The 21,682-nt window shown below is 36.4% G+C and overlaps 1 protein-coding gene across 1 annotated transcript in view; it reads left to right on the top strand.

Annotated features, from left to right (window-relative positions):
- The window catches only part of LOC102468483 (ATP-binding cassette sub-family A member 3-like), a 130,737-nt gene that overhangs the window by 21,089 nt on the left and 87,966 nt on the right, over positions 1-21,682 (top strand). The window contains exons 6-11 of the mRNA XM_006153268.1: positions 4,830-5,089; positions 7,213-7,329; positions 7,683-7,800; positions 12,607-12,780; positions 14,276-14,457; positions 18,152-18,283. Of these exons, the coding sequence (XP_006153330.1) occupies positions 4,830-5,089; positions 7,213-7,329; positions 7,683-7,800; positions 12,607-12,780; positions 14,276-14,457; positions 18,152-18,283 (983 nt within the window). The remainder of the gene's footprint in view (positions 1-4,829; positions 5,090-7,212; positions 7,330-7,682; positions 7,801-12,606; positions 12,781-14,275; positions 14,458-18,151; positions 18,284-21,682) is intronic.

Here is a 21,682-nt window from a genome sequence, read left to right as displayed (position 1 = left end):
ACTTAATAGATGCATTTTCTTTCTTTCTTTCTTTCTTTCTTTCTTTCTTTCTTTCTTTCTTTCTTTCTTTCTTTCTTTCTTTCTTCTTTCTTTTTATTTTTTGAGAGGTTTTTGCTATAGGGCACATGAGCTCGCCAGAAAGACAGAGAGAGACAGAAAGTGAGAAATCACTCCCCATGGGGGATGGCCACGCTGCAATCCCTTCTTCTCCATTCACCTCTTGGGATCTTGGGCACGCACACATATGCGCCCGGCGTGAGTTTAAGCCACTGGGTCTGGGACTCCAACCACTGACAGCTACATGGGAGTTCAGTGACATAGCCATTATGCTAACTGCTGGTCCCAGTAGATGCATTTTCATATAGTAATATGAACTATTTGAGTTAATTGATTTTTTTATTGTAGAATGATCATTTTAAATTATTTTTTTTCTTTTCTTTTTTTTTTGAGAGGTTTTTGCGATAGGACATAGGTGCTCACCAGAAAAACAGAGAGACAGAAAGTGAGAAATCATTCCCAGGGGGGATGGCCAAGCCACAATCCCTTCTCCTCCATTCTCCTCTCAGGATCCTGGGCATGCATATGCATGAACACGTGCCTGGTATGAGTTTAAGCCACTGGGTCCAGGACTCGAACCGTCGTCAATTACATGGGAATCCAGCGACATAGCCATTATGCCAACTGCTGGTCCTTTAAATTCTTTTTCAATTGTGCGAATTAATCTTGAAGAAAAAATGTACCCACAAATAAGGGCTTTAAGTTAGCTAGCACTTTTGAGAAATTTCTTTAAGAAATTATTTAACGGAAGACAAGTACTATGTGCAATTATCATTGTCATTAAAAATTGGAAGTACTCAAACCAGTCTGTAATAAGAATATGGTTAAGAATATGATCTGTCAGTTTGAAAGACTATGATGTAGCTATTAAAAATAATCATCAGCCTTGATTAATATATATGTATGTGTTTATATGTGTATATATATATATGTATTTATACATACTATACATATATGTTGCTATGGAAAATATGTATGAATCTGTACAAAAATTGGGATAGTTGCTAGAGTGGTGGGATTTTGTGGTATCTTGTTATTTTTTTCAAAAACATTTTGAATCAAAAGTTACAACAGTGTACAAATATCTTCTCTCAATTTATGGGTTTTCTCTTCACTTTAATGGTTTCTTTTTTTTTAAGAATTATTTTATTAATTTATTATTATTTTTTCACATGAGTTTTGCCAGAGAAAGACAGGGGTCGGGGGTGGGGGGGGTGAGAAACCACCAGGTCCAGGACTCGAACCATGGTTTGCCATATGGGAATTCCAGCTCCTTAACCACCATGCCACCTCCTGGCCCCAGCACTTTAATGGTTTCTTAAGCTGGCCTTTTAAAAAAATAAATGTGCTGCATCTTAAATGTACTCTGTGGGGATAAGATATTAGAAAATGTCATGATCTGAGAGAAAAAGAGTAGTTGAAAACCAAAAAGAGGAGAGTTGTTCTCCTAGAACTACTTGATTAGAATGTAAACCTCAGAGGGAAGTTATTTTTTTATTTTTTTTAAATAAAGTGTATTAATTATAGTTAGACAAATTATAAGTATCTAATAATAGTTTAGCAAGTTAATATTAAAAATTATTATGTAGAGACACTCTCCTTTGTAAATGGCATAATATAGTGGCTGGGAGACAGGTGACCTGATGATTTTTTTTGCTTAGACTCCATTATTTGGTAGCATTATGATCTTAAACACTCTGGTCAAGTTTCTTTATTCAAAACTAAAATTATATGATGCTAATTATTAGGACTTTAGCCAATTAAATCAGCTAACAAACATGGAGGGAGTGGCCAAGTGGAATTAGCTCAGTAATTTTAAAAGTGAAAAACAATTTTTTTTATTGTGATAAGAACATTTAATGTGAGAGCTCCCTCTTAGCAAATTTTCAGATGCACACTACAGTATTGTTAACTTTAAGCACAATGTTGTTCATCATATCTCTAGACAATTTTTATCTTGTATAACTGAAATGGTGTATTCATTAAACATCTTGCAATTTGTCCCTCTCCCCCACTCCTACTAACCATTATTCTACTCTCTGCTTCTATGAGTTTGACTATTTAAGATACCTGATATAAATATTTGTATTTGTATAAACTTTATATAGGTAGTCACAGTAAGAGTTTTAAAGAATTAGTAAGTTCCCAAAGAAAAAAGGGAGAGGGAGAGCACTGGAAGGACAGAGGACTATTTTAGATACCTGGTACAAGTATTTGCACTATTATCTTTTTATCTTTTTGTAACTAGTTTATTTCACTTGACATAACATCCTCTAGGTTCATTACTGTCGTAGCATATGGTAGGATTTCTTACTTTTTAAAGACTGGGTAAGATTCTATTGTATGTACGTGTCACATTTTGTTTATTTACTTATCTGTTCATGGGCATTTAGGTTGCTTCCATTTCTTGATTATTGTGAATAATGCTGTAATAAATACCAGTATGAAAATCCCTCTTTGAGATCTTGTTTTTAATCCTTCCTGATGTATATCAAGAAAAGAGATTACTGGGTCATGTGGTAATTCTAGTTTTAATTTTTTTAAGAACCACTGTATTAAGAACCAGCTTCACCATTTTACATTCCCACCAACAGTGTGTAACAGTTTTAGTTTCTCCACATTCTAACCAATACTTATTTTCTCTTTGTTTTTGGTAAAATTGTGAGGTGATATCCTATTATGGCTTTTATTGGTATTTCCCTACTGATTAGTGTTGTAGGGTTTCTTTTCATATGCTTATTGGTCTTTTATAGAAGTATTTTTTGAGAAATCTCTATTCCACTCTTTTTTATTTATTTATAGTTTCTGAGTAGTAGGAATTATCTATGCAGTCTGCATATGAATCTCTTATGAGATATATAATATACACATATTTTTCTGCCATTCAATAGGTTGCCTTTTTACTCTTTTGATTTCTTCCTTCATTGTACAGAAGTTTTTAAGTTTAATGTAGTCCCATTTGTCTATTTTCATTTTTGTTGTTTGTGCTTTTGATGACATATCTGAGGAATTATTACCAAATCCTGTGTCATGAAGCTTTCCCCTTTGTTTTATCTACCAGTTTTTTGTTTTGTTCTCTTTTTAATGTATAGGTCTTCAATTCCCTTTGATTTATCTTTTGTGTATAATGTAAGGTAAGGATCCAACTTCATTCTTTTGTATCAGGATATACAGTTTTTAAATACCACATGTTGAAGAAACTATCCTTTTCCCTTGGCATCCTGACTGAAGATCATTTGGCCATATACGTCAGAGTTTATTTCTTTGCTCTCTATTCTGTTCCTTTGATCTATATGTCACTTTTATGCCAGTGACATACTTTTTTGTTATGGTTTCTTCTTTTTCTAGAGAGATTTTTGCTATAGGGCACATGTGCTCACCAGAGAGACGGACTCAGAAAGCAAAATATCACTCTCCAAGGGAGATGGCCACGCCACAATTCTTTCTCCTCCATTTCCTCTCAGGGTTTTGGGCATGCACGCACACACAACCAGTGTGAGTTTTAAGCCACCAAGTTTGGGACTCAAACTGTGGTCAACTATGTGGGAGTTCAGAAATGTAAACTTTTTACCATCTGCTGGTCCCTTGGTTATGGTATCTTTATAATAGGTGTTGAAATCAGGAAGTGTGAGGCTGACAGCTTTGTTGTTTCTTGACTGTTTTGGTTATTCAGTTTCCTTTGAGATTTCATATAGGTTTTAAGACATTATTTCTATTTCTGCAACAACGACAAAAAAATGCCATCAGAATTTTGATAGGAATTATGTTGTATCTATATGTCACGTTAAGTAGTACGGACATTGTAATAGTATTAAATCTTCCAATACATGAAGACAGATTGTCTTTCCACTAATTTGTGTCTTCTTTAGTTTCTTTAGGAAATGTCTTATATAATATTAATATTATACAAGTCTTTCATCTCTTCAGTTAAGCTTATTACTATATTAAGCTTATTACTATGTGTTGTATCCTTTTGATCCTGTTGTAAGTGGTATTATATAACTTCATGTTTTGTGTTTTATTTCTATTTCATATAGTCAGTGTATACAGTTGTCTCAGTCCATTCTGAGTGACTATAACAAAATACCATAGACTAGGTAATTTTAAAATAATAGAAATTTATTGGGTTATCAGAAAGTTAATGACATATTTTTCTATGGAAAAATGCATCATGACTCTTTAGACAGCACGCTATTTCTCACAGTTAGGGAGGCTGAGGGGTCCAAGAGCAAGATGCTAGTAGATTCAGTGTCTAATATGGACTTGCTCTGTTTCTAAAATGATAGCTTGTTGCTATATCCTCTGAAGGGAACTAATGCCATATCCTTATATGGGAGAAGGGGAAAGAGCAAAAGAGACTATTAGACTATTTCCTTCAACTTCTTTTATATGAACACCAATCTCATTCATGAGGATGGAGTGTTCATGATTTAACCACTTTCCCAAAGACCCCACCTTCATGCAAATTTTGGTGTGACACATACAATCAAACCATAGCAAAATGTCTAATATTTGCTTGAATTTTCATTTATTTTGGCTGATAAGATTACATAAAGCAACGGAATCATTTTTATGGACTGTTATAGTTTTGGAGGTCAGTAATACAGTTCCATGGTATGTATTATTATACATTGTGTCACAAATCACAAAAGGTGTTTGTGAAATGGTTTTGTTCTCTGAGTCAAAAGTTTTTAATTACCTGAATTACATTCTTTCTTTGCCTGGGTGTTTCTTAGTTTGCTGGACCTGACAATCTCTGTTCTCTTTCTTAGGGTACATCAAAGAAGGGTTCCTGGCTGTGCAGCATTCTGTAGATAAGGCCATCATGACATACCATAATGACATAACTGCAGAAAAAGTGTTTGAAAATACCAGTATTTTTGTTCAGAGATTTCCATACCCTGCTTATTATCATGACAAATTTATATGGGAATTTTCAACTTTTTTTTATTTTTTAGCTTTACTTATATTTTATCAAAATTACCTTCCTCTCGTCAAGACCATTGTGACAGAAAAGGAAAACAAATTAAAGGTAATCTCATGTTCTTTGTTACATTTTGGGCCTGTGGAATGATTTTTCTGGAAAGTCGTATTACTTCTATACGTTGGCACTGGTGAATGGGTATGCTGCAATAGCAATGTAAAAATAGACTGGCTACAGTGTGATACTGTTCGCTAATGCGCAGGAAATACGAGGTAACTTATCAATATTAGTTTTATTTTCTTTGTCCTTTGTGTGCAGCATATGTGAACTAATGTAAGTGCTGCTGCGTTTCGCTCTCCCATGTGTTTTATTTACTTCTTTCCCTCCATTGTGGTAATGCTGTTTTTCTTGTTCAAGCTCTTATTTATTTTTCACTACCAAATAGCTATTTCAGAAGTCTTCTCACTGGTTTTCTTAACCTCTGCCTCTTCTTAGTTTCATTTAATATTAAACCCTTTTCCTTTAGCTAAAATGATTCATTTAAAGCATTTTTATTTTATTATGTTTTATCTGACTGGATTGTCTTTCTCTTGTCTAACTGGTTAGCAATCTCTGAAATCAATTTAACAGTTTTTCTTTTTGCATCTAGATCATATAACAAAATTAAATCAGGTATTCTAAATTATTATTTAGTTTTTCATTTTATTTTTAAATTTTTTGTTTGAAATGTAAAATAATGAGTATAAAAATACACATATCTATGTATATAGAATATTGAATTATTAGTCATAAGCATGCCTGTATAATCACATGACGGTGAAGAAGTTGGATTGGTTCTATGGCTCAGTGGTTAGGGCAGCCAGATCCCACATGGCTGACTGCATGGCTGGAGCCCTGAAAGCAGTGGCTTGAGAAATATGCCAGGCATGCCCAAAATCCAGAAGGGAGAGAAGGATGGAGGAGAGGGGATAGCTATTCTCCATGGGAGTGCTTTCTCCTCTTCTCTCTGTCTCTCTCTGGCAAGCACACCTGCCCTCTAGCAGAAAATTTTAAAAAAATATATAAGAAGGAAAGAAAAAAGAAGGAAAAAAAAAAGAAATGAAAAAAAAATGTTCATTGGTAAGAGCACTGAGGCACACAACTGACATTCTGCTGTAAGTGGTGGAGTCAGGATTCAAATCAGGTCTGTCTCCAATGTGTGCTTGTGTTAAATTAAATCAAATTTGGCCCAAAGCTGCTTTCATTACAGCATACTGTAATCTAACTTGAACGTATATTCTTGTAACAAATAGCCAAGTCTTGACCAATCATAGCAGCTGTGTGTTCAGGCAGTTATGTGTTGTAGACTTGCCAAAACATGTCTATGTAAGGCAAATGCTGAGTTGTAGACAATCAAGTTGTTTTTGTAGACCACTTCCTTTTTCTGTCTATACATACTACGTGCTGATATTGCTGGGTGGAACTTCCTGAACCTTCTTGGCTCAAGGTGCCACACAATTCATGAATTATTTCTTTGCTTGAATAAACGTTTCTAAATTTAATTTGTGCGATTTTCCTTTTTCACTGGTAACCAAGGAAAATTGAATTAAAAAACAGATAGAGGTAGCGTGACAGAGCAGGAAGAGAAAGAACAGGGAGTTTTGCTGCTATGTAATTTTGTAGAAGTGGCTCACCCCTTCTGGGTCTAGTTTTCTAATTTGTAAAATTAGAAGAGGTTTGGTATAGATTAGCTTAGTAGGATGAACATGGTCATAGACAATACAATGAATGCTCATGGCTGTGTGACAATAAAGCTTTGTTTACAAAAATATGAGATAGGTTGGATAGGCTCATGGGCTATAGTTTGTCGGTTCCCACTCTGATCTATAATTGAGGTAAAGCTTATTTACTTTCTTCTTTTATTACTTCCCAGAGATAGAATATAGCAAAAGGAAAGGTGCGCTTACCTTTTGGGTTTTGAATTTTTATGTGTTTCTTGTATCTGATAAGATATTAGGGAAAAGATTCCTGAACTCAAAATTCTGTGTTGGAACACCTCTATCACTCACTAGGTGAATGAGTTTGATTAGGTCTCTTGACAATTCTAAGCCTTGATTTTTTCCCTTGTAAAATGGAAATCATAATACTTAATCAATGTCGGTTGTTGTTGTGTAAATTAGATGATATTTGTGAATGCTTTTTGAAAACTTACAAAATATTTTTTATAATATTTTGTGTTAACTTTCCCACAGGAGTTCCAGCTCATGACAGGACTCAATAATTTTATGCTCTGGGTTTCATACTTTGTTACATACTTTTTGTTATACCTATTTGTCATCTGCTTACTATGTGCAGTTTTGTTTCTCAAGGCAAGTATCTATTTGTTTCTCAAGGCAAGTATCTACAGCTAAACTTTGAGAGGGATAAAGTGATCCTGGTATGGGCTGAATGAGTAACTTGGATAAGAGTAAATGTGTTTTTCACTGTTATTGTGGAAATTCAGAAGCTGCTGAGTCTACCAGTAAACAAAGCAATAGACCTAGATGGGTGGGCCCTCTGTGCAAAAAGAATTATTTAGCCAATGTTCCTTCTCACTGAGCAGTGTGACCTCTCTCATTCAATCCAGTCAAAGTTTTGAGATTTTTTTTTTCCTTCATCTCTCTTGGTTTTCTATAACACTACTTCAGATGTAACTAAACGTGCTTCCTGATTATTTTGCTAGATTGTAAATGAGAAAGTCTTAGAACACAGTGACCCGATACTCGTCGCCATCTTTTTTCTGTGTTTTGCCATCTCCTTAGTATCTTTTGGCTTTATGATTACAACATTCTTCAGTAAAGGTGAGTCTAAGACTCCTTCCATGAAAGATTCTGTGTTTAATTGACTGAAGGAGGGGGTCTACTTAGAAGCTCCTTCTGAAGCTTCTACTTCCTATATAGCCTCTACTTATGTCCTAAAGATGACATAAATCATATACATGTGAAATAGTTTGAGAGAAAATGGAAAGATACATAAAAATTAATATGGCATAGGATACATTTGAAAAGAGGATAAAAACTAAGATAGGATCATATGGGGTAGGACATTAAGATGGATCACATGTAAACATTCATTCATTCATGTACTCATTGAAGTCTTGGTATCACTTACTATTTGTCTGGAACAGTGTCAAATATAACATATACAGAGAGTTTTTTTCCTTGCCTTTTGTGTCTTACATGTAAAGAGGATGTGTAGCTAGGTAAATTCAGACTGTATTAGTTGAGGAATTTGTAGAGATACTTCACTAGTATCATTGTCTATTATCACTTATTAAAAAAATAAAATTCCCTTTTTTTTTTTTTTTTTTTTTTTTAGATCTTTGCCATAGGTCCTGTGCTCTGAGAGAGAGGGAAAATGAGATCATTCTCTGTGGGGGATGACCATGACCATGCCACAATCCCTGCCCTCCATTTTTCTCTTTTGATTTTGATTTTGGACACACACACACACACACACATACATATGTGTGACTGGTGTGATTTTCAGATTGCTGGGTCCTAGACTTGAACCATGTAGTTGGCCATGTGGGATCTAGTGTCTTAATCACCATATGCTCTGCTAGTCCTTATAGCTTTCTTATGTGCTAATCAATTAGAATATTAACTTCTCTCAATCATTTAGGGCACAAGTACCATAAGACAACTTCTAAAGCAAGTTTATATTTCATACTTATTTTTATTGCTTTCAGCACTAACACTGCTATCAATTGTTGACTCTTACAAATTAGAGTCATACCTTCTACCTACCTTACAATACAGTAAAACTATGGGTAGAGAATGTTATTATGCCAAAGTAACACTGAAAGTGATATGCTGAAAAGCCATGCAAAGTAGGTAAATATCATTGGATGATCTATCTGGCTAAAACAACTGTGATAGTTATGAAATATTTTAAAAAATCTTTTCGGTTTATAAACACTGGTGGAGTGGCTTGGTCCAAGTATACATAGTCATAGCACCTAAGTGGGAGATGGTTGAAAGCCAAAGCTGGCTTTTGTCTTGGAATTTTCAGCTGAACACCAGAAATTCTGAGGTTTTCTTTTGACAGAATTCAGGGAGCCAAGATAAGCCTAGATCCTGATGAAGGATATTTAAGATGACACCTCAAAGAAAAGTAGGATCTCAAAGAACTACCCTTATTTTAATAGTTAAAGGTGAATAAATGGGCCCCACAGAAGAAATAGCAATTTCTTGCCTTACTTGAAATTCACCAAAATATTAAGTGTTTTATGTGAGAAGGACATTAGTGATACAATCATCAAATCAAAATTCTAAGTTATAGCAAAATACTGGTGAATTGATATAAAATTTTGTAAATTATTTAAATGCTTTATTCTCCTAGCCATCTACTTGCATAGCTAAAGTGTTTTGTTTGTTGTGAGTCCTATTTTAATTGTCTTTTTTTGACTAAATAATAAAACTACCTGTATTCTCTATGGAAAAACCTTTATATGAATTGGTATTATCCTATTATTTTTCAATAGATGCCTTTTATATTGATTTATGTTATGAAATATATCATAAATGTGAGAATATGTACAATTAATAATAATAAAATAAATGTTAATGTTCTCAAAAACACATGAGAATAAATGGAATTTCCTAGGACCCAAGGAAAGTTGCAAATGTTTCTCCTATTCTGAAGGTTGTCTCTTCATTATATTTATTGTTTGCTGTGCAGAAGCTTTTTAGTTTGAGATAATCCCACTTGTCTGTTTTTGGATTTATGCTATGGGGGTCTCATTTAAGAAATCTGTCTAAAGCAATATGTTCAAGTATTTCCTCTGTGTTTTCCACAGGTTACTATAGTTTGATGCTTTATATTTTGAACTTTGATCCATTTTTAGTTGGTTTTCATTAATGGTGAGAGATAACGGTCTCTCATTTTTCTGTATGTCCAGTTTTTCCAGCACCATTTGCTAAAAAGACTTATTTTCTCCACTGAGTTGTCTCATGCTATTTGTCAAAAATTGATTTGTTGTATGTTTTGGGGTTTATTTCTGTTCTGTTCCATTGATCTGTGTGTCTGTGTTTGTGTGAGTACCATGCTGTTTTGATTATCACAGCTTTGTAATGTATTTGGAGGTCAGGTTGTGAGATACCCCTTACTTTACTCTTTTTGAATAGTATTGCTTTGGTGACACAAGGCCTTTTATAATTCCAGATAAATTTTATGATTCTTTCTTTCTGTGAAGAATGTCACTGGTAATTTGATCAGAATCACATTGAGTCTGTAAATTAATTTGGGTAAAATTGACATTTTGATTATATTAAAATCCGTTGTCTGCCATTCTCCTCTTGAGATTTTGGGCATGCAAGCACATGTGTGCAGTATGAGTTTTAAACCACTGACTCCAGGACCCAACTTTGGTTGACTACATGGAAGCCCAGCAATGTAACCATAATACTATCTGCTGATTCAAAAATGGTGTTGATTTTTGTATATTAATTTTGTAAACTGCCACTTTACTGAATTTATTTATCACTTCTAGGAGTTTGTTCATGGTTCTTTTGGGTGTTCTATGTAATCATGTCATCTGTAGATAAGGACCATTTGCTTCTTCTTTTCCTATTTGAATGCCTTTTATTTGACTCTCTTGTCTGATTGCATTGGCTAGAACTTTCAGCATTATGTTGAAAAGAAGTAGAGAAAGAGGGCAGCCTTACCTTCTTCCATTTTTTAGTGGAACATTATTCAGTATGTTGTTACAGTGGATTTATCATATATGGCTTTTGCTGTGTTGAGAGCTATTCCTTCTTAATCTATTTTGCTTAGGGTTTTAATTATAAAAGAAAGTTGCATTTTATTAAATGTTTATTCTGCACCAATTAATATGATCATATGGTTTTTATCTTTCCTTCTGTTAATGTAATATATTACATTTATTGTTTTGTGTATGTTGAACTACTCTTGCATCCCTGAGATAAAGCCTGCATGTTACTGAGCAGCTTTAATAGCAGCAACACATCCTCCAGGACCAAAAACTATGGCTGTTACTTCAGCATCAATCGGCCAATCTGCATAAGTTCTCAGTTGCACTGCAGAAACTCCCTGTTGGGCATGAGATATTTGACTGAAATGGCCTTTCTTGGCCAAGGAACAGTACAGATGACTCCAGCTCTGCCTTTTGTCCCAATACTTTTCTTTCTTGCTAATGCTTTTACCTCTGCAGAAAGGCTCCACTACTTTGCCAAGGTCGCCTGCCTGAATTCCCTCTTTTTAAAAGAACACAAGTCAGTTTGAATGAAGGCTAAACCTAATGACTTCATTTTAATCACTTCTTTGAGGCCCTATCTCCAAATACAGTCACATGCTGATGTACCAGGGTTAGAGCTTTAACATGTGAATTTGGGGAGAATATGGGTTAGCCCATAAAACCAAGTATTCGTAGTAAATTTTAATATAATGCAAAATGTCGTATATGGAAAGAAAAGTCTCTGGATGATCATTGGTTTTTTTTCTAAAAAGAAGAATTTCTTTTACTGTCGTCAATCATTTAGGTTAGGGACACTAGCATTCTCAGATAATCCTAATCCAAAAAAAATTTGGGATGATTTAAAGATGATCAATAGGTTGGCGTCCTGGTCTTGTATTTAGGGAAACTGGATCACACATAGCTGACTGTGCTGTTGGAATCTCTGACCACTGGTTTGAAAAACATGTAGGGTACATGTTGGTGCATGGCACAAATCCTGACAGAGTGGAGAAATGGAAGAAGAGGGATTGCAGCATAGTTCTGCCCCACTGGGGAGTGCTTTCTCCCCTCTACCTCTCTGTCTGTCTGTCTAGATGAGTACATATGCCCCCTGGCAAACTGAATTAATTCATATGATCTAGTTTTGATATCTTCTAAACGTGGCCTTTCTAGGTCCTAACTAAAAGTTTGGGTTATTAATCATGGCTTCTTTCCTTTAGCACGTCTCAAGCTCAAGTTTTATTTCCCTAAGCCCCTTGACCCTATTATAAGTTCTACAATGCTTTAAACATACTTAAAATAATTTGTCTAAAATGTTTGTGTTCTCATTGATCTGAAATAATGCAGTTGCTATGATATATTACACCTTAGACCAGTCATTTCTTTATAATGTTGCTTTGTCTATGTATTTTAGGGATTCTTTTATAAAGTATCATAAATAATTTTGAAGAATCATAAATAAAGCTAGAAGTACTTATAAAAATACCATCAAGTTTTTCAGTTTTTGTTAACCCAAATCCCAAAATAAAACAGTAGAGGTATATTCATATAATGTGAATAGTGGTATTGTATATTTATTGCTTGTTAGGCTGAATAGTCATAAATAAAAAAGAAACTGTTTATAAATATAAGGCTAAATCCTTCTTTAAATGTATGAATATTTACAATAATTGAATAAGAAGGAATATAAATGCCAGAAAAGTTTCTTTTTTTTACCATTCATTCAAAAAAGTATTTATCAAGCACCCACTCTGTTTTAGGCCTGGTGCTAACCACTAGTTAGTGATACAGTGGTGAACAAAACAGTTTCTCTTCTGTAGTGCTTTCATTTATAGTAAAATGAGGATATTTCTATTTCAAGTTTTGTACCTTGTGTAAACTGACTGTATATTGTCCTTCTTACTTTCAGCTTCTATGGCTATTGCTATTGGGGGTCTCCTCTTTTTTCTCTCCTTCTTTCCGTATTTAATCGTCGTTCTCAGGTATGAAGTAATGAGCCTTACAGAGAAACTGGCTTCCTGTCTCATTTCAATTATTGCACTTGGTATAGGGAGTGATTTAATATGCAAGATGGAATTGAAGGGTAAGTCTTTCCTTTGTAAAAAATGCCTTTGGTGATTTTATTTCCAGAAAAAAAAATGCAGGGGATGTTGGGTTAATAGTAAGGCAGTGAGGGTTGATTTTTTGCTTTTAAACTGTTTTTCTTGGATTATAGTATTTCTTTACCATAAAATTATGTATATTCACTATATGTATATATATACTACATACACAGATATACATGCAAATATGTACATGTAAATGTAAAAAATATACATATGATAGGTTTTCAAAAGTTTGTGGAAAATGTGTGTCATGAGAAAACTATGTAGATTTCAGAATATTTTTTGCACCAAAATAAAATCATACTTTAATTTCATTTTCCCACAAATGTTTGAAGTTTCCTTGTATGTATGCATGTGTTTTATCTCTATCAGTGGTCTTATCTGGGGAGTCGTTTGCCATGCAGGGGACAATCACAGTGTGGAGATTTTTAATTGTCATGACCGAGCAGTGCTACTTCTATTAAATGGGTAGAGGCTATTATATATCCTAGAAAGTATGGGACAACAAGATACAAATTATCCAGCTCTAAATGTTAGTAGTGACAAAGTGACGAGGTTGAGACACCCTGGTGCTACTGCTTCATATGAAATAATCCTGTAGGTATAATTTCAACCCAACATAAAGGGCTGCTCTTCTCTGTTTTCCCTCATTCCACATTTTTTTTTTTTTACTTTCTTTTTTTTGGGGGGGAGAGGTTTTTGGTATAGAGTGCATGCGCTCGCCAGAAAGAGAGAGAGACAGAGAGATAGAAAGCGAGAAATCACCCTCCAGGGGGGATGGCCATGCCGTAATCCCTTCTCCTCCATTCTCTTCTCGGGGTCTTGGACACGCACGCACACGTGCCTGACGTGAGTTTAAGCCACCTGGTCCGGGACTCAATCTGTGGTCGACAACATGGGAGTACAGTGACGGCCATTATGCCAACTGCTGGTCCCCTTATTCCACTTTTTATCTTCTTTTCCAACCATGAGAAACCTGGCTGTATATTTATTCACTTGCTTAGTTAAGTAATACTCAGAATAGTTACAGCACTGCTTATCTGTGTCACTGTGTAAGAAACATATTGAGTATGAACCGTATTTTTGTTGTTGATGAATATATTTCCAAATTCATATGTCTTCCTGGTTAGTTCAGTGAAGATTAGCATGAGAGAGAATGAAAGGATAGGACTGCTATCTCAACCTATAGATCTGTTTACTGCTTTAAGACTTATTTAGACTTTTTTTTATTGTTTTTTGTTTGTCACTGTTGACTTCCTCCTGGGTTTGACTATAGGAAGAGGCTCCTTATGTCATTTATTTCATTTGCCTCCTGACAATTTTAGTTTAAAGGTATACATCCATAACAAATAGACAGTACCAGTTTCCAGAAATACCAGTGCATTTTTTCACATTAATTCATTAATTATTAAGCAGCAGGGTAATTTTGTTCTAGTCATAGTGGGCATTGAACTCTCTCCTCTTATATTTCAGGGCTTGGTGCTAAGTGGAATAACTTCCTTTCACCAGTGAGCCCAGATGATAACATAACTCTGGCCCATGTTACAGGGATGTTTTTATTTGATGCTTTCTTGTACTGCCTTGTAACCTGGTATGTAGAAGCTGTCTTTCCAGGGAAGTATGGTGTGCCCAAACCATGGTATTTCTTCCTGCAGGTAAGTTCTAATGCTTCTGTTACTGAGAGATCGTCAGTCCTTATGTACCTCGTTTGCAGAAGTGTACACTTCATTACCTCTAACAACCTCCCCATGGTGCCTCACCCCTACCGTACTAATATGTAGCCATTGTAAGTTAACTAGTGTTAGATATAATAGAGTCAAATGGTTTTCTGCAAAAGAAATCCCATATGCATAAATGTGTGTGTGGTCTTCAGATCCTACTGAGTAGGGAATAAATTATGTCTATCTTGTCTATCATCATCCGCTTTCTTTCCACTATTAGCCTAGGTTACTTAAAACCATCACATTAGAGTGAGGAGCATCTGCATATTGGCCTCTACTTTAAAAAATTTTCTTCTTTTTCTTTTTTTCCATTAGACAGAGCATGAAACCCAACAGGTTTTCATGCTCCAACTTATTCCCAGCCTGCCAGCCCAGCTCATAAGCCCTCAGATACCTGGTTATCACATGGAAGTCTTGGGATACAAACCAAGGACCTTGCCATTCTGGTCTAGTGCTATATTAATAGCATCACAGAGGGTTGTGCTACTGGTGCACCACTGACTGGCCCTTAGACTTAATTTTTAATCTTTTTTTTTTTGGAGATGTTTTGCTATAGGGTGCGTGCGCTTGCCAGACAGAGAGAGACAGAGAGACAGAAAGTGATAAATCACCCCCCAGGGGGATGGCCCCCCCGCAGTCCCTTCTTCTCCATTCTCCTCTTGGGATCTTGAGCACACATGCACACGTGCCCAGCGTGAGTTTTAAGCCACCAGGTCTGGGATGCGAACCACGGTCGACTACATGAGAGTCCAGCGACCTAGCCATTACGCTAACTGCTGGTCCCAATTTTTAATTTCTCTATCATTCTGTGGTCCAAAGCAGTGGTATCCAAACTTTTTAGTTTCAGGACTCCTTTATACTCTTTTTTTTTTTTTTTAAAGATTTACTTATTGATTGATTGATTTAATTCCATTTGTTATTATTATTTCTTTAATTTGGCCAGAGAGAGAAGGGAAAAGTGAGAAAACAAGTCATCAGGTCTGGGACTTGAACCACAATTGGCCATGTGGGAATCCAGCGTCTTTAACCATCACATCACCTCCCAGCCCCCTCCTTTACACTCTTAAAGTTTACTGAATGTCTAAATGAGCTTTGGTTAATGTGATTTATGTCTACCAGTATTTACCAGATTAGCAGTTAAAACTGATACCATTTTAAATACTAATTTATTTTAAAATATCACTAATATATTGAGCAGGGATATACAGTGCAAGTCTTTCAGAATCTAACTTACTGACTTAGCATTAAACCTTTTATGTGCAGCTACTTCAAATCAAATGATAGGGTCTCATTGTTCCTTATGGCTGAGTAGTCTTCCATAGTATACATGTGCCATATTTTTCCAATCCAGTCATCAGTTCTTGGACATTTAGTTTGGTTCCATGTCTTAACAATTGTGAATAATGTTGCAGTAACATAGATATGCAAGTGTCTCTCCAACCGAGTATTTTCCTAGCCTTTGAGTAAATACCAAGGAATGGGAATGCTAGGGTGTATGGCAGCTCTGTTCATAGGTTTTTGAGGAACCTCCATATTGTTTTCTACAGTGGTTGTGTTCAGTTACATTCCCACCAACAGAGTAAGAGGATTTTTCTATTCACCACAGGTTCTCCAGCACTTGTTCTTTATTTTTTTGATCATAGCCATTCTCTCTGGGGTTAAATGGTATCACAATGTGGTTTTGATTTGCATTTCCCTTATGATAAGAGATGATGAGTATTTTTGTACATCTGCACTCTATGGCAGAAATGAAAAAAAACCTAAAGAGGTAGGAAGGGTAAGTGTAGATATTGTAGACTGTAAGGAAGGGAAGTGAATGGTAGAAGGTGGGCCATAGAGGCAAAGGGAAGACTTAACAGACAAAGGAATGAAAAGTTTTCTGTTGAAAATGATGTATATTAGAATATCTTTAATTTGATTTTCATCTATTACATATATGCTTTGGAAAACCACATTGTGCACTATAGACATGTGCAATTATGGAATGTAACTAATTTTTAAAAATCACCAATAAATCCATTACATGTTGAACTATATAACATTATTGCAAAAGTATTTTTCAAATTAAAAAAATTAGCAAGGAGATACATTTTACATTTTAGTAAATATCTTTCATGTCTGCTTAATAGAAGACAACTCATTCCTCATATCTGGTTCTGTTCTCTATCTGTAGCATTATGTAGTTTTGGTTAAAATATATAAAGAACAGATGACCTCACATGGATATATACTTGATGTAGTTTTGGTTAAAATATATAAAGAACAGTTTACCTTACATGGATATATACTTAAAAAAAGGAAGGGTATCTTGGTAGCCTTTTCAGTAAATCTGGATGTTCTTTGGTATGTTACCAAAACTCAACTAATGATAGTTTACTGACAATTGAAGTTTGAAATCTGAAATAAAATTAGTGGACATTTCTTAATTTATTACAATGATATCCATGGGTTTATCTTGCCATTTGACTAGATCTTTAACAATTGTCAACTTGAAATAAAGAGGTATGACCCAAACTCAACAAACAGATTATAGTTTATTCAAGACAGAAGCATGAGGAGGACTACCTGGGGGCAAGGAAATCAAGCACGGACAAGCTGTAGCCAGTGCTCCTGAATGGTAGCATTGGGTGTTTTACCTCATTTTGATAGGGAAAGGGGGGAAGAAGGAAGGTATTGCAAAAGTGCACTTTTCCCTAAGAACCCATACTGATTTACAAAAATTGCACAAGTTTCTGACTTACTTTCCGATGTTTCATACATCACATATTCTAGTAACATAGCTATAGGCTAGATGTTGGGTTACAGTGAACAATATGCAGTTTGTGGTAACTTAGGGTAGCTTTGTTATAGTGCCAGTGGCTTAGGAAATTGTTAAGATGTCCTTGAGCAATCACTTCAGATAGATGTGCAGGGGATGAAACCGAAACTCCATGTACGTATCTTTTAGGGCCAGTTTTAGCAGATCTCATTTTTTGGACTGCTTTGAACCATTTTCATGAAAATAATTTTGACATCATTGATCCATTGAAAGGGTCTTGGGTTCTGCAGGGATCTTTAGACTATACATCTAAATAAAGGGACCAGACTCAGAGCAATGTGTGCTTTTCACTCTTTGTCCCCCTCCACCCCACCCTACCCCCAAACACACAAGGCACGTGCACTTGCCAGAGAGAGACAGAAAGAGGGAGAGAGGGAAAGGGATAAATCATCTCCCAAGGGGGATGGCCATGCTACAATTCCTTCTCTTCCATTCTCCTCTTGGAATTTTGGACATGCACTTGTATGTGCCCAGTATGATTTTTAAGTCACTGGATCTAGGACGTAAAACACGGTTGGCCATGTGGGAGTCCAGCACCTTAACCACGACACCGCCTGCTGGCCCCCCACTGTGCCATTTTGAGAGGATTTTATTTTGTTTCTCTTCTTGGACAGTGACAGTTGAAACAGCAATTAGCTATGTGGTTATACCATAGGAATTTATTTTATAAGGCGTTTGTTTTGAAATTTAGTTTCAAATTATCTGCTGTAACCCATCTCAATACCAGAATGAAATGAGCCAGAGTTTGCAAGTTTTCAGAGTATTTTACTTTTCAGTAACATCATAATGATTATAATTTTGTTGTTTTAGAAATCCTACTGGCTTGGGGAGCCAACAACAACGAAAAGAGAACAAAGCCCATCTGTTTTACTGCAAACTGATTTTTTTGAAGCTGAACCTGTTGGTTTGGAGGCTGGCATCAAGATCCAACACTTGTATAAGGTACTGTTTTACAAGTCTCTGTTTTTCAGTAGGACCAAATGTTAATTACAATGTATATTAAATGTCACTGACAATACCTACATCGTGCTAGTTAAATATTGTCATCAGCTTGGGACCAGCAGTTAGCGTAATGGCTATGTCCCTGGACTCCCACGTAGGCAACCGCGGTTCACGTCCTGGACCCGGTGGCTTAAAACTCTCGCCGGGCACGTGTGCGTGCATGCCCAAGATCCCAAGAGGAGAATGGAGGAGAAGGGATTGCGGCGTGCCCATCCCCCCTGGGGGGTGATTTCTCGCTTTCTGTCTCTCTGTCTCTCTCTGTCTGTCTGGCAAGCGCACGCGTACTATAGCAAAAAACCCTCTAAAAAAAAATGTATATATATATTGCCATCAGCTTGTTGACTCTTTTTGATAAGATAAAAATGGAATATATGCAAATAAACAGATATGTGTTTTCTCTGTCCTTTCTTCAGAATAGAATCTAGCCTTGTATAGATGATAATAGTGTCTTCTACCGTATTGCCATTATAAGAGGTAGAATCTATTTGGAACTGTGATTGTCAATGTTTATAATTAATTTCTGTTCAAATTGCATTTTTGTTTATTTTACAAGCTATGCATTAGAATGCACGCTTATCTGTCCAAGTGTTTGTAGGAAGCTATTAGATATTTCATTTTGTGTGGATAAACTGTAGGCATGTATTAGTCAGATAACCCATATATCTGCTGGCATTCTCTTGCCAGTTAAGAAGGCACTTAAGCTTATATTGAGCCTTTAGTGTACAATTTATGGAAATTAAATCCCTTTTTATGGGACCAGCAGGTGGCGTAATGGCTATGTCGCTGGACTCCCATGTAGTCAACCGTGGTTCAAGTCCCGGACCTGGTGGTTTAAAAACTCATGCTAGGCACATGTGCATGTGTGCCCAAGATCCCGAGAAGAAAATGGAAGAGAAGGGATTGCAGCATGGCCATCCCACCAGGGGGGTGATTTCTCGCTTTCTGTCTCTCTGTCTCTCTCTGTCTTTCTGGTGAGTGCATGCACCCCATTTAACAAAAACCTCTTTTAAAAAAATCACTTTTGAACCAGCAGTTAGCATAATGGCTATGTCGCTGGATTCCCACGTAGTCAACCACGGTTCACGTCCTGGACCCAGTGGCTTAGAACTCACGCCAGGCACATGTGTGTGTGTGCCCAAGATCCCACTGATTTACAAAAATTGCACAAGTTTCTGACTTACTTTCCGATGTTTCATACATCACATATTCTAGTAACATAGCTATAGGCTAGATGTTGGGTTACAGTGAACAATATGCAGTTTGTGGTAACTTAGGGTAGCTTTGTTATAGTGCCAGTGGCTTAGGAAATTGTTAAGATGTCCTTGAGCAATCACTTCAGATAGATGTGCAGGGGATGAAACCGAAACTCCATGTACGTATCTTTTAGGGCCAGTTTTAGCAGATCTCATTTTTTGGACTGCTTTGAACCATTTTCATGAAAATAATTTTGACATCATTGATCCATTGAAAGGGTCTTGGGTTCTGCAGGGATCTTTAGACTATACATCTAAATAAAGGGACCAGACTCAGAGCAATGTGTGCTTTTCACTCTTTGTCCCCCTCCACCCCACCCTACCCCCAAACACACAAGGCACGTGCACTTGCCAGAGAGAGACAGAAAGAGGGAGAGAGGGAAAGTGATAAATCATCTCCCAAGGGGGATGGCCATGCTACAATTCCTTCTCTTCCATTCTCCTCTTGGAATTTTGGACATGCACTTGTATGTGCCCAGTATGATTTTTAAGTCACTGGATCTAGGACGTGAAACACAGTTGGCCATGTGGGAGTCCAGCACCTTAACCACGACACCGCCTGGTGGGCCCCCACTGTGCCATTTTGAGAGGATTTTATTTTGTTTCTCTTCTTGGACAGTGACAGTTGAAACAGCAATTAGCTATGTGGTTATACCATAGGAATTTATTTTATAAGGCGTTTGTTTTGAAATTTAGTTTCAAATTATCTGCTGTAACCCATCTCAATACCAGAATGAAATGAGCCAGAGTTTGCAAGTTTTCAGAGTATTTTACTTTTCAGTGACATCATAATGATTATAATTTTGTTGTTTTAGAAATCCTACTGGCTTGGGGAGCCAACAACAATGAAAAGAGAACAAAGCCCATCTGTTTTACTGCAAACTGATTTTTTTGAAGCTGAACCTGTTGGTTTGGAGGCTGGCATCAAGATCCAACACTTGTATAAGGTACTGTTTTACAAGTCTCTGTTTTTCAGTAGGACCAAATGTTAATTACAATGTATATTAAATGTCACTGACAATACCTACATCGTGCTAGTTAAATATTGTCATCAGCTTGGGACCAGCAGTTAGCGTAATGGCTATGTCCCTGGACTCCCACGTAGGCAACCGCGGTTCACGTCCTGGACCCGGTGGCTTAAAACTCTCGCCGGGCACGTGTGCGTGCATGCCCAAGATCCCAAGAGGAGAATGGAGGAGAAGGGATTGCGGCGTGACCATCCCCCCTGGGGGGTGATTTCTCGCTTTCTGTCTCTCTGTCTCTCTCTGTCTGTCTGGCAAGCGCACGCGTACTATAGCAAAAAACCCTCTAAAAAGAAATGTATATATATATTGCCATCAGCTTGTTGACTCTTTTTGATAAGATAAAAATGGAATATATGCAAATAAACAGATATATGTTTTCTCTGTCCTTTCTTCAGAATAGAATCTAGCCTTGTATAGATGATAATAGTGTCTTCTACCGTATTGCCATTATAAGAGGTAGAATCTATTTGGAACTGTGATTGTGAAAGTAAATAATTAATTTCTGTTCAAATTGCATTTTTGTTTATTTTACAAGCTATGCATTAGAATGCACGCTTATCTGTCCAAGTGTTTGTAGGAAGCTATTAGATATTTCATTTTGTGTGGATAAACTGTAGGCATGTATTAGTCAGATAACCCATATATCTGCTGGCATTCTCTTGCCAGCCAAGAAGGCACTTAAGCTTATATTGAGCCTTTAGTGTACAATTTATGGAAATTAAATCCCTTTTTATGGGACCAGCAGGTGGCGTAATGGCTATGTCGCTGGACTCCCATGTAGTCAACCGTGGTTCAAGTCCCGGACCTGGTGGCTTAAAAACTCATGCTAGGCACATGTGCATGTGTGCCCAAGATCCCGAGAAGAAAATGGAAGAGAAGGGATTGCAGCATGGCCATCCCACCAGGGGGGTGATTTCTCGCTTTCTGTCTCTCTGTCTCTCTCTGTCTTTCTGGTGAGTGCATGCACCCCATTTAACAAAAACCTCTTTTAAAAAAATCACTTTTGAACCAGCAGTTAGCATAATGGCTATGTCGCTGGATTCCCACGTAGTCAACCACGG

This window comes from Tupaia chinensis, unplaced genomic scaffold (assembly GCF_000334495.1).
Source record: "Tupaia chinensis unplaced genomic scaffold, TupChi_1.0 Scaffold000367_1, whole genome shotgun sequence".
NCBI classification, from domain to species: Eukaryota; Metazoa; Chordata; class Mammalia; order Scandentia; family Tupaiidae; genus Tupaia; species Tupaia belangeri.
The sequence above is the reverse complement of the archived record's forward strand: the minus strand, read 5'-3'. Positions and strand labels throughout refer to the sequence as shown.